Raw genomic sequence first — 17,341 nt, forward strand, 5'->3', positions numbered from 1 at the left:
GTTTGTTCAAAACTCTTGCATTGTCTCTTTCGTCAAAAGTTGGCTTCTTGTGGGGAGAAGTATTGATTATGGGAAATAGGGGGAGTTTTTTTGAAATCTTTGATCAATCTCTTTTGGAATGACTCTCTTTATGCTTCAACATGTGTGTTTGACTTAGAGATAGAGATTTGAGTTTGATTTACAAAAACAAACCAAGTGGTGGCAAAGGATGATCCATATATGCCAAAAATGAATCAAAATAGATTTGAGTTCTATTTGAAGTGATTTTGCACTTGTTCTAGTTGCTTTATGTTGTGTTGGCATAAATCACCAAAAAGGGGGAGATTGAAAGGGAAATGTGCCTTTGGGCCATTTCTAAGTATTTTGGTGATTGAGTGCCAACACAAGTGCTTAAATGTGAATCTATGCCTATGGATGGACAAGTTGCAATTCACGAGTAAAGGTATGTTTCTAAGCCCTAGTACATTGGTTTTGTGTACTAATATACTTATCTAAGTGTTAGAAACAGAAAGAAGAAGAGTTGGCTGTGTACAGCCAAAAGGCTGCTTCGGTCTGGGGCACCGGACTGTCCGGTGCGCGAGGCTGCCTCGGGCGAAGAAGCCGCTCTCAGGATTTTACCGACGGCGTACGGTTAAAATTCACCGGACTGTCCGGTGTGCACCGGACTGTCCGGTGAGCCAATGGTCAGCTGGGCCAACGGTCGGCCGCGCGATCTGCGCGAGACACGTGGCCGAGCCAACGGTCGGAAGGGGGCACCGGACTGTCCGGTGTGCACCGGACATGTCCGGTGCGCCATCGGCTCCCAGATCTCCAACGGTCTGCAACGGTCGACTGCGCTGTTTATGGAAATAAATCGGGCACCGGACAGTGTCCGGTGTGCACCGGACTGTCCGGTGCGCCCGACGACAGAAGGCAAGGATGGCCTTCCAGATTTGTTCTCAACGGCTCCTAGCTGCCTTGGGGCTATAAAAGGGACCCCTAGGCGCATGGAGGAGTACACCAAGCATTCCTATAACATTCCTAAGCACCAAGACATCGATCTCGCGCATTCGTTTCATTGTGATAGCATATAGAGCTCTTGTGGAGTTGTGAACTCTTTGAGTTGTGTTGCGAGCTCTTATTGCTGCTTGTGTGCGTGTTGTTGCTCTGATCTTTTGAAGTCTTGTGTGCGTTGCTCATTCCCTCCCTTACTCCGTATTTCTTTGTGAATCTCAAGTGTAAGGGCGAGAGACTCCAAGTTGTGGAGGCAGTGGAGATTCCTCGCAAACGGGATATTGAAAGGCAAAGCAAAACACCGTGGTATTCAAGTTGGTCTTTGGACCGCTTGAGAGGGGTTGATTGCAACCCTCGTCCGTTGGGACGCCACAACGTGGAGTAGGCAAGCGTTGGTCTTGGCCGAACCACGGGATAAACCACTGTGTCATCTCTGTGTTTGATCTCTTGTGGTATTGTGTTTTGTTGAGACTCCTCTCTAGCCACTTGGCAATAATTGTGCTAACACTTAACAAGTTTTTGTGGCTATTAGTTTAAGTTTTACAGGATCACCTATTCACCCCCCCCCCCTCTAGGTGCTCTCAGTGGTGACATATCTAAGCCGAAGGTTAGTGGATGCTGAAACAAGGTACACTTTTATTGAGAAGTTATGCTTATGCTTGTTTTATGCATGCACCAAATGTAGATGTTATTTACTGTCTAGTCATTGCACTATTTCTGGTCAAGCCGGTGTGATCAAATACATGTTGCATAACCCAATTATGAGTGGTAGAATTGGTAAGTGGGCTTATGCACTCATAGAATATGACTTGGCCTATGAACCATTGAAATCTATGAAAAGGCCAAGTCGTAGCGGATTTCATTGTAGAGCATCGGGTTAATGATATTCATAAACTAGACATGTCATACCTCACTATTACTCCTTGGACTTTACATTTTGATGGATCGGTTTGCAATGAAGGGCAAGGGATTGACATTGTGCTTGTTTCACCAAGTAATGTCTCCTTTGACTTCTCTAGCCGGTTGAAAACTTATTGCACTAACAATCAAGCCGAATATGAAGCGCTTTTGTTCGGTTTAGAACTTTTAAATTGTATGGGAGTAAAACATGTAAAAGCATTTGGTGATTCTCAGCTAGTCGTCCAACAGGTGCTAGAAGAATATCAATGTTTTGATGGTACTCTAAATAGTTACCTTTAAAAATGTTGGAGCATAATCCATTCTTTTGACGAATTCAGTATTTGGCATATCTCTAGAGTCGAGAATCATAGAGCTAACGATTTGGCACAAGACGCATCAGGTTATCGGATAAAGCAAGGGAGATTTCACAACGCTGAAAATCTGATAACCGGTGCAGGGCCAATTCCCCAGGTCGCGGACCGTCCGCGTCGAGACGCCGGACTGTCCGGGGTTACCAGAAATGTTCTCCTAATTGATTCGGCTGATAATGAAGCCGATGCAAGTGATTGGAGGACACCTATACTTAATTATTTACGAAATCTCAATGTTAAGACAGATAAAAACATTCGGCGTACAGCTTTCAAGTATGTTTTGATGAGTGATGAACTCTACCGCCGAACAGTCAACGATGTCCTGCTTAAGTGCTTGGGCCCAGATGATGCTATATTAGCCATGGCCGAAGTACATGAAGGAATTTGTGGTACCCATCAATCGGCTCCAAAGATGAAGTGGTTATTGCGAAGGTCTGGTTTTTATTGGCCTAATATGATAGCTGATTGTTTCAAGTACTACAAAGGTTGCCGAGTGTGTCAAAAATTCGGCGACCTACAGTTGGTCCCTGCAGCCGAATTACATCCTATCATCAAGCCTTGGCCGTTCAGAGGATGGGGATTAGACTTTATTGGAGAAATTCATCCTTCATCATCAAAGGGGCATCGGTTCGTGTTAGTTGCCACTGACTATTTCACCAAATGGACTGAAGTCGTTGCTCTGAAGAACATGACGCACAAGGAGGTAATTGAATTTGTAACTGAGCATATTATTCACAGATTCGGCATTCCCCAGACCTTGACTACAGATCAAGGAACTTCTTTTATGTCAAAGGAGGTACGTGAGTTTGCTGAATTGTATAGAATTAAGTTGCTTAATTGATCTCCATACTATGCTCAGGCCAATGGACAGGCCAAGTCTAGCAATAGGACATTGATCAACTTGATAAAAAAGAAGATATCTGATAATCCTAAACATTGGCATAAGATTTTTTCCGAAACTTTATGGGCTCATAGAATATCTAAACATAGTGCTACTAAAGTATCTCCTTTTGAGCTTGTCTATGGGCAGGAAGCAGTGTTGCATGTGGAAATAAGTTTGAATGCTGTCAGGTTCGCCAGACAAAATGATCTAACTCTCGCTGATTATTATGATGCAATGATGGATAATATTGATGGGGTGACCGACAAGAGGGTGATAGCTTTGGGAGCAATGGAAAAGGACAAGATCATGGTAGCCAGGGCCTACAATAAGAAGGTCAAATTAAAGCAAAGTCATTTCAAGTAGGAGACCTGGTGTGGAAGACCATCCTGCCTCTAAGGAATAAAGACTGAAAGTTTGGAAAATGGTCGCCAAGCTGGGAGGGTACCTATAAAGTAAAACAGGTGATGTCTGATAACGCCTATTTGCTACAAACATTACAAGGCAAGGATTTACCCAAAGCTTTGAATGGGCGTTTTCTCAAGCAGTACCATTCTAGTATGTGGCAAGATGCTTAAAGAAAACCGATGTGATCACATCGAGTTAAGATGCTTTTGGTTTGCCTAGTTCCACCAAAAGGCAGGGGGCATATGTTTGGCACAAAAAAGAGCCAGCGAACGGTCCGGCCCTGGAGCCGGACGGTCCGCGGTCCAGATAGTCCGCGCCTGTGGGCCGGACGGTCCGCGCCTGCGCAGAGTAGATTAGGGTTCCGAGTTTTGTGCTATGTTTGTTAGCTATATTCGCGGAATTAGCTCGGAATCTGGTCGTGTAAAGGGTCCAGCCCCCCTCCTCTATAAAAAGAGAGGTCTACGGCCGATTTGATCATCATCAATCGAATCAAACACTTCTATTTCACATTTTATCCTAGGAGTAGTTCTAGTCTAGTTTAGGTTTAGCCTCTCGATCTCCAATTTCTCGCTTCTCTTCGACTCTACGCCGATTAGAAGAGTCTAGATCGGCCTGCCGAGCCTAGACATCACCTAGGATCTCTCCTCCCCGACGGGGTCCCTCCCGGGAGCGAGATTCAGGCCACCGTCGGCGACTTCCGCCGCCTCTGCGTACGCGCGGACCGTCCGGCCCCCAGGGCGCGGACCGTCCGGCCGTCAGGCAGAGGACCCTAGCCCCTACGCCAGGTCGCGGACCGTCCGGCCCTAGGCCGCGGGCCGTCCGCGCCTGACCAGAGAGAGCACCGCCATGGTTCTTGTTAAGTGTTTGGCGCTCCGAAAAAGCGTCAACAGACTGCCATCAAGTGCTGATATGGATGGACAATTCGTACCAAAACGAGTCTTTGGCGGCCTTGGCATCTAGACGCTCCTACAAGGTCAACCCCAACTAGTACAATGGTATTGGTGCCACATATCACATCACGAGCAACCTTGATCTCCCAGGTATGCGGGATGAGTATCATGGTGGTACGGCTGTGCAAGTGGGCAACAGAGCATGTTTGCAAATTAAACACAATTGGTTCTTGTTCTATCAATAACACTCTTAACAATGTTCTTCATGTTCTCAAAATTTCTAAACACCTTTTAATTCATAAATTCTATCATGATAACAATGCCTTTTTTGAAATTCATCCTTGGTATTACCTCATTAAAGGTCAAGCGACCCAAAATCTACCCATGGCAGGAAAATGTGAAGCTAGCCTTTATCACCTTAAGCCATCCAAATAGTGAGTTCATCAAGGAGACACGTGTGAGCTATTTTGCATGTCCGGATCAATGACATACTCGGTTCATTAATACATCTCCTCAAGTAGTTCGGTCTCTATTATGTATTCATAATATTCTATGTCTCAAGGAATCTACTATTTTTAGTTTGTAATGCATGTTAGTTAACAAACAATCATTAAGTACCCTACCATAACTCATATCATAGATCCACAACACCACTCGAACTTATTTATTCTGAATTTAATGTCATGTCCTATTTTTGCTAGTGTTTTCAAATATTATATACCAAAACCACATGGGTCTATCTCATGAATGATATGGCTGACGTTCACACTATTCTCTTAACTTTTCAAGCTCATGTCTAATGCCTAATTGACACCAAGATTAAATATGGGTCTAATGAACGACTTCTGTCTAGATGTTTTTCCCTGACCTTGCATTCTCTTCTTAAAAACGACTTCAGAATATTTTCACCTTTACTATTTTCTATTTTCTTTCTGACACTGAACTCTCTTAAAAATGACTTTGGTGTTTTTTTATCTTTATTAGGTGTTTTCTCCCTTTAGAGTATTTTCACTTTTTCACATTTACTATGTGTTTTGTGACACAACTCTTTTAGAAACGACTTTGGTGTTGTCTCCCTTCAGAGTATTTTCACTTTTTTCACATTTACTATGTGTTTTATGACACAACTCTTTTAGAAAGATTTTAGAGCTTTTTAATCTTTATTAGGTGTTTTCTCCTCTCCCTAAATGATTTAATGATTTCGGAGTTTTGATCCTACCTTGTATGAAGGTCTTCAGAATCTTTTTCGCACTGTGACTTTTTTCACCTTTACTTTATGTTTTTTGTTTTCTTTTTCACTTACCTTTACTTTGTGTTTTTTGTTTTCTTTCTGACGCTGAACTTCCTTAGAAATGACTTTCGAAGCCTTTTCATCTTTCCTAGATGATTTCGGAGTTTTGATCCTCCCTTGTATGAAGTTGTATGAAGGTCTTCGTGATCTTTTTGCACTTTCTGGATCTTTTTCGCACTCGATAGTGCGACCACAGTTACATTTACAAGTTTTTTGAAGGCCAAAAATAGTTTAAACATGTTCAAAAATTAAATGTTTGAACAAACACAAACTACAGCAACGCGAAATAGATTGAGTATATGATTTAGAATGCGACTGTACGAACGCAACAAAAACAGAACAATTCTCAACATATATAAACGGAATACATACACGAGTAAAAAAGCATGTGGATACACGATCACACCACCACGTAAAACCCAAAACGTACCACGTCGAACACAACCAGCACGTTTATTCCAGCTGCTACTCCACAGCACAACCCACATCATCCACGTGTACACAAACCTGACACAGTAATCAGAGAGCAGCCGTGCTCTCCTCTTGCGTATCACTTCAGATGGCATTCGTGTTCAGCTTCGCGCCGCCGATCTCCTCCCCGCGGATCACGGGCGCCTCCGCCGCATACCCTTCCTTCACGTCTTCCCCTGCAACCCACAGAGCTCGTCTCGCGTCAACTTTGCTAATGCGATTTCCATCTTGCTAATGTTCCAACATACCTGTGGCTGTGGTTGGCTGTACGGTCTCGGAGACCCGGTTCCCGCCGGTGAGCGACGCGACGGCCTGGCCGGGCGCCGGCACGCGCTGCACTACCGTGTCCCCGGCGTCGTCCTTGCGCCGCTGCACGGCGCCGGAGATCGCCTCGCTCAGCGCGCGGTCCTCGTCGCCCGGCCGGAGCTTCTCGGCGATGTACCCCGTGACGGTCACCCCCTTGTCCTGCTCGCCGGCGCCGGGGGTGGCCGTGGCGGCGGCACCCGTGTCCCGCTGCGCGCCGACCCCGGGCGTCGCCGTGCCGGCCGACTGCGTGGCCTGCTGAACCTTGCCCGCCACGGCTGTGCCGACGCTGGCGACCTTCTCGTACACGGTGCTCGCCAGCTGCTTGCCGTACTCCGTTGTGCCGGCAGCCGCGGACCTGATCTTGTCCGTATAGCCCGGCCTCGACTCGGTGTTGGCCTCCTCCACAGTGGCTGGGGCGTCCTTCCACTCCTCGGCGCCGGTGTCCGACACCGGCATTGCCTCGCTGTGTGCGCCTTCCGCCTTCGCCGAGCCCTCCTGCTGACGGCGGCTGGGCGCAACGGCGGTGCCGACGCCGGCGACCTTGTCGTACACGGTGGACGCCAGCTGCTTGCCGTACCCAGTGGTGCCCGCGGCCGCCGACTTGATGTTGTCCGTGTACCCCGCGCCTCTCGCCGCGTCCGTGCGGGTGTTCGACGCCGGCACCGCCTCTGTGCGTTCGTCGTCGCGCTTCCCCACGCCCACAGCGGTGCCGGTGCCGGTGCCGGCGCCGGCGACCTTCTCATACACCGTGCTCGCTAGCTTCCTGCCGTACTCCGTGGTGCCGGCAGCCGCGTTCTTGAGCCTGTCCGTGTAGCTAGCGCCACCGGCCACACCGCCCACCATATCCGCGGCATTGCCTTCCCACTCCTCTGCTTTGGCGCCCTCCTTGGCCGCGCCCACGTGCGCCGGACCGTCGGACAAGCTCATGGTCTCAAACTGCTGCACCACGGGCGTCGTGCCTATGTCCTCACCCTCTGCGAATTAACACATCGACGAGAAGGAAACGTGCCACGCGCGTGCGGAGTACGAGCAGAGTGCCAACCACAAGATCGATCAGAGAGTGCCGGAAAGACATGATCGAGTGACGTTCGACGGCGTGTGCCATACATACGTACCTCGTGCGGCGGGCGTCTTGGAGCGCGGCGCGGCCGGATCCTCGACGACGGGGCCGCCGACGTCACCGAGCCGCACCCTAGGTGAGACGCCGTCGCCCTCCACCTCTCGCACGGCCGGCGTCCACGCCGGCTGATCGTACTCGGCGACGAGGTCCTGCACGGCCGGAGCCCTCGCCGACTCGTACACTGCAAACGGGTCGCGCAGACACGTAAGTGCACAAGTCTTGGAACACACACGTGTGGCGCCGGCGATCAGATGGGAGGAGCACTTTACTTGGCGCGCCGTGCACATCGGGGTCGGGGTCGGGGTCGGACTCCATGACGACGGGCTTATCCTCGATGTCCTCCATGTAGCCATCCTTCTCCAGCGCGGCCTCCCTCTCCACCGCGTCCTCCTCCCCCTCCTCGCTGCTGTCGCTGCCGGCATATGCGTCTTCCTCTCCCATGCGCTCGTCTCCGCCGTGCTCACCGTCGTGGCCGTGGCCGTGGCCAGCGAGGGTGCTCTTGATCTTCTTCACCTTCTCCTTAACCTTCTTCAGCACCGGCTTGTGCTGCTTCTCGTCGCGGTGCAGCTGGGCCTGGCCCCCGGCTCCATCGTCCTCCGCTGCACGCGCGGGCGCGAATAATTAAGGTAAGACAGAGCGCGTAGTACGTAGTGGAGACTAGCGATCGGCTCCGTGGCCGGCGGGGTCGTAGCTTTACTCACCTTCGCCGACGCCGATGTTCCGGAGGCCGATGTCCTCGGGGACGTGCTTGCGCGTGAACATGGCCGGAGCGTCCATCGCCGTCCACGTCGCGACCTTTGGTGCCGCCGCGATCGAAGATGACAGAGACGCTGTGTGTTAGGATCGTGGTCTCTTGTCCTGAATCTCTGGCTGCTTATAGCGAGCTTGACTGGCAATGGCGAGAGTTGGTGCGGGGGGTGAGGAGGCTCGACGAGGAGGATATAATAGGAGCGGGCCAGGGAGACCAGGGCCACCTCGACGCACACGTGGTTATGGACGAGAGGGCGGGCGGACGCGTGGCGGGTGCAGGAACTTCCGTGCGCCCGTGGCGTGCTTCGGTTGGGCAGGGAGAAGCCACTGGAAGGCTTGCCTATAAAATGAACGGTGATCACGCTTGATCATGAGATCTCGTGGCCGGTCAGGTGGCGGGGTTTGGAGTTGGACGCGGGGGGCATGCAACCCCGCCGTGCCGCGTCGATCCTTTGCCTGCTCCTGCTTGTCGGTGTAGCGTGTTGCTCTGTTTGGGTGAGGCCGGTTGACAGGTGCCACCGGGCCCAGATTTCTTATGCTGTGGGACTCTGGCTGGCGGGTTTGGACCTGGGCTAATTCGTTCTCTGCTATCCCCGGTGGCCTCTTGCATTCACTTCGCTGGACTCTTTCTGCTATGGGCTGGGGACCTGTGCGGCTGGGCGTGACCTGTTTCACTTCGCTGGACTCTTTCTCTGATGGGCAAGGCCTGTGCGCGACCTGCTTCGTGCGTGTTACAAAATCTCTACTAACTATTAAGGAGAGAGCGTACCTCGCTCTCTACCCAACGCTCGCGCATCCCGCCAACCTCCGCTACCGCAACGCCACCGCCGTCGCGAAATCCGCACCCACGCATCCATCCGGTATCGAACCGCCCGCGCGCCGCAGCCCTTTGCCCGCGGCCCCGCGCCGGAGTCTGGCACCGAATCGCCACGCGCGCTATTGTACCGCCCGGGCAACCCCACGACCGCCACGGATTTCGCACCCACGTCGCCAGCCATGACGCGGAACGGCCGCCTCCCTACGCCAGCGGAACAACCACGGAGAAACCTCCACGCGCCGTGCCTACGCGAACCCACCCCAGCCGCAAACGCCCGAGGAACAACCGCGGAGAAACCCACGTGCGTCGTGCCCTCGCGAAACCCACCCCAGCCGCAAACGCCATAAACACCCGTACGCACGCACGCGATTCGCCCCAATCTACAACAAGAAGGGCGGCGGGCTGGAGAAGGTGCCGGCGGCCGGCGGCGACCACAAGCCTGTGTTCGCCACGGCGGCGGTGAGCTCCCCGCCGGAGCAGAAGCCGTTCGTGACGGCGGCGGGCGAGCTGCCCCCGGCGTTCCCGGAGCTGGCGGCGTACTACGACCGGCCGTCGGACTCGATGCCGCGGCTGCACGCAGACTACTCCAGCTGCTCGGAGCAGGTGCTGTCCCCGGAGCAGCTGGCATGCGACCGGGAGGTGCAGAGCCAGCCCAAGTTCAGCGAATGGGAGCGGACCTTCGCCTCCGATCCCGTGAACCCCGCAGGCTCCATGCTCGACCCCGTCGTCGGCCACGCCGGCAGCGACCCGCTGCTGCAGGACATCCTCATGTACTGGGGCAAGCCGTTCTAGACGACGCCGCCCAACATGTCATGAGGGGAGGTGAGGGTGGCGAAGCATGGATGCAAACACCCATCCTCGGCTGCGGTTGGCTGGTTGGTTGATCTATCTTGGGCAGCGCAATGCAATGCAACCGAAGAAGCTCGCCGTCCCTGAAGAAGCTCGCCATTGGGGCTTCGGTTTCCTTGGCCCAGGGGCGGAAACCAGGTTGGGCTCGTTGGGACCGCAACGCTGGCGGGCGGACTCTTGTAGCGGGGAGGCGTAGGCCGAGGCGGACGGGGCCGTCTAGGTCGCGGGGGCAGCTGGGCCTGGACGGCTTTGCAAGTTGATACATTGTAGTTTGCAGTTGCTTAAACAGAGTAGAGCAGTACTAAATCTTTAATTTTCTCCCCTTTATGTACAACCTTGCATACAGTATTTCTAGGAGCAAGATGAGTTTGATATCATCAGTCGCCAAACAAGGATCAGTCTCCACTTTCAAGGCGGAAAGAAACATATGTTGTGATATGCTTTCACATACCATTGGTGCCTGTAAGTAGCTTGAACATTACTTGTCAAAACTCCACTTCAGAATCATTGCTTATTATTCCCATTCACATGGTGCAATCTTACAGAGGCTGTAAGTGTGTAACTCTTTCAGCTACTTCACTAATTCATTAGCATTAGAACTCATTCATTAGCATAGAAACTCTAGGTATAGTTTTAACAGTATTTTGGTTGCAGAATTGCACCATGGCATGAGGTTGGCTTGCAGAATTTAACTGAATTTTTTCTTGGCTGGCATTTGCTTTAGATGTTTCTGTGATATGTTTTTTGCTTTGTTCCAACTCCCATTCCAATGCCATATCTATGTAGCTCGTAATAAAGAAAGATGTTATCTTTGGGGCTTTCTATAGTTTTTGTCAGTTGTACACTTCTAAAAGTCCCAATGAAGCTTCATTGTCATTTTATCTTTATCTCTATACAGCATGCACTGAATGTACAAGGCAAATTGATAATTTTCTGCAAGTAGAGGAATACCATCTTCGAATGTGTAATTCTTGGTTGCTCTCGGCCAGATGGTCGATTCCGGAGATCAAGGACTGCTTGGAGGAGGCTGGATTCAAGTGGGTCCACGTTTGGATGAGGGAGATGCCAAATACCCAGTCAGGTGGAAACGCCAAGGAATATAACGCCAACCGGGATGTGAAGTATGAAGAATCATAGCATATCAACCAAGGAGATGCTTGGAACGCCTATGTCATTGGAGTAGCAAATATCTAGCCGGTACGTGTTGAATTCTGCTACGAAAATGTGATGGTGGCTCTCAGTTTCCCAGGCCAATTAATGTTTTGTGGACGCTTCCACTTTGCTCATGACTTCTGCATCGCATTGCTGCGGACGAAGTATGCAGGGTGGCTATTACCGGACCCAGATAACTTTTACTCCAGAACATGGCCTCACTGATGTTTCTGTTTTCAAAATGAAATGCTGGCAACGTGCCATGCCTTTGAATGTATTTCCTACGTATACGGTGTATAGGATATGATGGGTGCTTCGACGGATACCGATACTACCTTTCATGATTGGACGATTAGGGGTTGGTATGTGGTTCGTGTTTGGGCGATTGATGCGAGATCGCGCTGCATGAGTACACCGAGCTGGATCTGAAATCTGATTCAGGTGTGTCCAGTAATTACCTCTCACTGCGTCATCTTGCAGTGTGGCTTGCTGAGCCTGCAGTGAGAATGCACCTAATGGTTGTTCTTGCTTTGCTTGGCAGTGTAACGCCCCGAATTTTGCAGTTGAATTTTTTCTTTTCTTTACTCGCCAAAATTCGGGCGTTACCTTTTCTTTTTCTTTTTGCCCTCGCTACACCTTGACCTTTTCCAAAGTTCTAGCGGGATTCGGTTTGGATTTCCCGTGTAAGAAAAACCCTAAATACTTTATGTTGTTTGATGCACCATGCCGAACCTTGCATTTCTTTTGATTGCTTTGAAAGTGCAAATGCATTCATGTAAAAAGATCGGATTTCGAAAATGAGGAGAAGATCTTTTCTTTCTTTTTTTTCTCTCTCTTTCTCTCTCCTCTTTTTCTCTTTCTCCCGCGCCGTGGGCCGACCCCGGCCGGCCCAGCCGCCCCTGGCACCCCCCCCTTGGGCCCAATTGGCCCATGCCGCCCCCCCACCTCCCCTTTTTCCCCCAATTCTTTCTCCCTCCCTCTCATTTTCTCTCATTTTCTCTCCCTCACCCTAAGCCACCGCCGCCCCTACCCCCTGCCCTAGCGCCGCCCCTCCCCGTCGCCGCTCGGCCGCCCCGCTCGGCCGCCCCGCCCCGTCCCCGTCGCCGGTGAGCCCCCTCCCCCTCTCCTCCCTTCCCCATTCCCCCCTCCCCTTTCCCCTTGCCGCTCGGCGCCTTGGCCGCCGCCATGGCCGGCTCGGCCAGCCCCCGGCCGTGCCCCCCACCGGCGCGCCCCCTGGCCGCCCAGCCGTCCGCCCGCCCGGCCCCTTGGCCGCCTGGCCGCCCTGGCCGGCGCGCCCCCTAGCCGCCTTGGCTGCGCGCTCGCCTGGCCAGCCCGACCCCCCCCCCCCCCGCGCGCTCGCCTGGCCGCCGGTTCAACCGGGCCGGCTCAGCCGCCCCGCCGCCCAGCTCGCCGCCCAGCCGGCCGGTTCAACCGCCCCTAGGGCCGGTTCAACCGCCCCCTCCCTCTGTTTTTTTTATTTTTTTTTATTTTATTTTATTTACTTTCTGTGATCATAGCTATTTTATTTTAGGTAGGCTAATCATTGTTCATGTTATTGAAATAGGAAGTTTAATTTAAAATTCCGTTATGCTAGTTGATTCATGTAGTTAATTGTTTATCTCGTGCAATGTTGATCAACTTAAAATGATTAGGTTACCATTAGTGTAGATGTAACAGAATTCTTTTGTTAAGAACCAATTGTAATTGATCGTTAGTGCATAAGATTTAACCCCCTGCGAGACCCTTTCCCGTTTCTTTCTAACCATAACAAATGCGATATCGAATGTCATACTTGATGCATATTCACTTTATTTGTCATCTTGTATGGTGTACTGTTCTTTTGTATTAAATATGTGGACGGATGTATGTATGTTTGCAATCGCATAGAGAACGATCCGGTCGAAGAGCCCGAGGAATTCGCAGGAGAAGCCCCTGAGCAGCAGTCGTTTGGTGGAGGCAAGTGTCCTTTGACCTATCCCTGTCCTATTCATTCTTTAATTCACCCCCCCGCATTACATATTTATACCTAAGGATTGACTAGCTTTTGTTATCCATGTCCTTGTTTACCTATCTGGGTTGGATTATTACTGTTTAGCTTTATGCTATTGCTCAACTCTAATCAATGAACATGATGTGGTTATCTATGATACGCTGTTTTCCCTTCTCTTATTATGATGTTGTACTTGTGACCTTTAAGGGGACTCGAGCGGTTTCTCGAGTGCCTCTCCGTAAGGACCTGTTCTATGGATGACCGCCCGGGAAAACAGTGCAACCATGAGGGTGGAATGGGGTGCCCTTAGCTGAATAATTAGAGGATCCGGGATGTAGTTCACTTAGCCGTCGTGCCGTCAATGGGGCTCGGTGTATGCGGCTCGCTCTGCCAAGTTTGGGTTCGCCCCTTGGGGAGGAGTGCGGTGCATTTAGGAAACCTAACGGGTGGCTACAGCCCCGGGGAATCTTTGTAAAGGCTACGTAGTGAAACCCTGCCTATTCACCTTGGTAGTGTTTAAGGGTTTGATCGGCCCGAGGCAAGAGGGAATCACGGCTTATGGGTAAAGTGCACAACCTCTGCAGAGTGTTATGAAACTGATATATCAGCCGTGCTCACGGTTATGAGCGGCCAAGGGAGCTCCAGTGATTAGTGGTACTTGATCAGAGACATTGTGGTACAGGTGGTTATGAGATTGATGGTTTTGGTTATGACTATGGTGCTGGTAAGTGGTATTCTTTCCGTTTGGAAAGGGTACATCGGGTTAATAACTTGGGTAAATGCTAAAACTTGGCTTTCTACTAGTAAATAATAATCTGACCAACTAAAAGCAACTGCTTGACTTATCCCCACATAAAGCTAGTCCACTACAGCCAAACAGGATACTTGCTGAGTATGTTGATGTGTACTCACCCTTGCTCTACACACCAAACCCCCCCCAGGTTGTCAGCATTGCAACCACTGCTCAGGCGAAGATGAAGCTGTGGAAGGAGACTTCCAGGAGTTCCAAGATTACGACGAGTTCTAGGTGTGGGTTAGCGGCAACCCCCAGTCGGCTGCCTGTGAAGGCCGCGTTATCTACGTTTCTTTTCCGCACTTTGATTTACTGTAAGAACTATATGGACGTCTCAGACGTATGATGTAATCGACTATTTCCCTTATTAATACTATTTTGAGCACTGTGTGATGATGTCCATATTATGTAACTGCTGTGTACGTGAATAACTGATCCTGGCACGTACATGGTTCGCATTCGGTTTGCCTTCTAAAACCGGGTGTGACATAAGTGGTATCAAAGCCGTGCTGACTGTAGGACCGCTAACCTAGAGTAGAATGGCCGTTCTAAGGACTATAGACCTCTGTCCCTACCTTGACTTTGATATCCCTTCAAAAGTTGGTCATACCGACCAAACCTATGTTTTACTATATATTATACCTTGCTAAAAATTGTGTTTCATTCTGATCCTTCATTTACTTATTACTTGCTGGTCATATTAATTCTGTTCTCACCCTTTTGCTTGCGATGTCTTTTGTAGATGGCTCGACTTAGACACACTGCACGAAAGTCAGTCATCCCCTTCTTACCCTCCCGCCTTGCTGAGCGTCCGCTTCGCCGTCCCGTGGCCGGACAGTCCAGCCACTTGGAGAGACTACACCACCGCCTGCGTGAGGAGCAGGAGCGTCGACGACAGGAGCAGCAGAGCTCTTCCTTCTCGCTCCACCAGGAGATAGAGTCTGTGAGGAGCTGCTCCCCTGTGCTTCCTCTGGAGCCGCCCCCTGCACCACCACTGGGCGCCCCAGCTTCTGGAGTAGCTGCTGGAGGAGACCCAGACGACGGAGATGGCGACGACAGCTCGAGCCACGACACCGACTTCTCTGCTAACCCTGAGCCGGAAGGATGGGTTGCTCGACCCATCACTCGCGACGCTGCTCGCGGGTGTCACTTCCACGATGCGCTCGACACCCTGCTACGTCGGGCATTTGACCGGCATACTTGGTCCGTCGAGTATCGCTGTGTGGTCTACCAGCATAGTCGCGGGGTCTACCCGGACCGCTGGGAGGCGACTTGCTTGGTGCGCTGCCCGGAGGACAGTCTCCAGGGTGCAGAGGCCTGCTCAGAGCACTATTCTATCTCTGAACGGGACTCAGCTGAGGCAGCCATGCAAGATGCTGCACGGCGTGCGCTTTCGCACTACTGCTCGGTTTTCGGTGGGGTAGCTGACGGTCTTGACCTGAAGTATTACCCCCGCCGTCCATCTGGCAGCACAGGAGGCGTGATTGTCTCACCTGTCGGTGAGGGCAATCCTAGGTTGAGCAGCACAGTCAACCTAGCCGCCGTGCTAAACACGGAGCTGGACCATGCATTAGACGAGCTGAGTAGGGCTCGTGCTGAGATCGCCCTGCTGCGGGCTGAGCGCGCGGAACGTCGTTATTTGGATGGTGGTTCCCCCGCTCCCGTCGGGACTCAGCACCCGTACCGCTCACCTCAGCGTGGACACCAGTCTTATGGCAATCCCGCCTGCAAGACCAAGATAACTCTAGAACCATAGATCGTTAGAGTTGGACCTTGTAATTAATACGAAATATATACATAGAAGCTTCAGTCTTAGCGTTGGTCTCGGTCTTAGTTAGTCTTAGTTAGACAGGGTAGTTTGCTATATCCTGTGCATCTATGTTTGTCATGATGAACTATGTTTGATTTGGATCTTTGTAATGATTGTCACCAGAGTGTGGGTATCCCCTGCATTTTGGTTTACATATTATGTTAATAAAGTTAGTTATATAGTTGGGAAACCTTTTATTCCACTTTCCTCTTTATCTGAGAAGTTGTGTGGTCTGTGTTGGAGATCAGTGAAGATGCTCATCTGTTCAGTGCTGTTGAAGAATTCTATTCTCTTTTCTTATGCTGCAAGATCTGCCAGATCAGTTCTGATGTGTGGTTGCATTCTGCAGATGTCAGAGAACAGGCGCAGAGGAGGAAGGCGTGCTCAACAGGAGCGAGCCGGTCAGCAAGATGAGGCGCCCCAGCAGCAGCAGCTGCCGCCCCCGCCCCCGATGTCGATTGAGCAGATGTTTCTGATGCAGACTCAGGCAGTTCAGGCCATCGGTCAGACCTTGGCCGCCATTCAGCAGCAGCAGCAGCAACAGCAGCAGGCCCCACCTCAACCTCAGATGCCTCAGATGCCCAGAGACAAGCGTGCTGAATTCATGAGAGGTCATCCACCAACGTTTGCTCACTCTTCTGACCCCATGGATGCTGAAGATTGGCTGCGCACTGTGGAGCGGGAGTTGCATACCGCTCAGTGCGATGACAGGGAGAAAGTCTTGTATGGTCCCCGTCTGTTGAGAGGAGCAGCCCAATCATGGTGGGAGTCTTACCTCGCCACCCATGCCAACCCCGACACCATCACCTGGGAAGAATTCAGAGGTAGCTTTCGTCAGTACCATGTGCCTGCAGGTCTGATGACAGTGAAGAAGGAGGAGTTCCTGGCCCTTAAGCAAGGGTCATCATCTGTCAGTGAGTACCGGGACAGGTTTCTGCAATTGTCTTGCTATGCTCCTGAAGATGTCAACACCGACGCCAAGCGACAATACCGTTTCCTGAGAGGCTTGGTTGACCCTCTGCAGTACCAACTGATGAATCACACCTTCCCGACATTCCAGCACCTGATTGACAGAGCAATCATGACGGAGAGAAAGCGCATGGAGATGGAAGACCGTAAGCGCAAGATCAGTGGACCGCAGCCTGGAAGCAGCAGCCGCCCTCGTTTTTCAGGCAATCAACCTCAGCAGTTCAGGCAGAACCAGCGTCCACCTCAGCAGCATCAGCAGTTCCAAAGGCAGTATCCTCAGCATCAGTACCAGAACCGTCAGAGCAATCAGTCAGGAGGTTAGTTTCAAAGGCAGAATCAGCAGGCACCTCGTCTTCCTGCCCCAGCAAACCAGCAGAGCAGTCAGGCAGCACCAGCTCAGGTTGGAAACAGAGCATGTTTCCACTGTGGAGAGCAGGGCCACTGGGTGATGCAATGTCCGAAGAAGGCAGCCCAGCAGCAGTCAGGCCCCAGTGCCCCAGCAAAGCCGAATGTGCCTCAGCCTGGAGCAGGCAACCGCCCTCAACAGCGCTATAATCATGGAAGGCTGAACCACTTGGAAG

General features: G+C 51.3%; 1 protein-coding gene across 1 annotated transcript; it reads right to left on the reverse strand.

Moving 5' to 3' along the window:
* Positions 1–6,009: 6,009 nt before the first annotated feature.
* On the reverse strand, positions 6,010–8,564 carry LOC103626123 (low-temperature-induced 65 kDa protein). The gene is made up of 5 exons (XM_008646503.4): positions 8,332–8,564; positions 7,900–8,229; positions 7,626–7,811; positions 6,453–7,484; positions 6,010–6,380 (listed from the first exon to the last, which is right to left on the reverse strand). The coding sequence occupies exons 1-5, from the start codon at positions 8,405–8,407 to the stop codon at positions 6,289–6,291; spliced, it is 1,716 nt and encodes a 571-aa protein (XP_008644725.1). The 5' UTR covers positions 8,408–8,564; the 3' UTR covers positions 6,010–6,288.
* Between the last annotated feature and the right edge of the window lie 8,777 nt (positions 8,565–17,341).

The sequence above is a fragment of the Zea mays genome, chromosome 5 (genome assembly GCF_902167145.1).
Source record: "Zea mays cultivar B73 chromosome 5, Zm-B73-REFERENCE-NAM-5.0, whole genome shotgun sequence".
Classification (NCBI taxonomy): domain Eukaryota; kingdom Viridiplantae; phylum Streptophyta; class Magnoliopsida; order Poales; family Poaceae; genus Zea; species Zea mays.

Bases quoted from the DNA above. Each gene is read 5' to 3' on its own strand.
- LOC103626123 (XM_008646503.4), bottom strand. From the start codon at position 8,407: ATGGACGCTCCGGCCATGTTCACGCGCAAGCACGTCCCCGAGGACATC. The intron at 8,230-8,331 runs GTGAGTAAAGCT...CCGCGCGTGCAG, and splicing joins GAACATCGGCGTCGGCGAAG to CGGAGGACGATGGAGCCGGG. The intron at 7,485-7,625 runs GTACGTATGTAT...GTTAATTCGCAG, and splicing joins CAAGACGCCCGCCGCACGAG to AGGGTGAGGACATAGGCACG.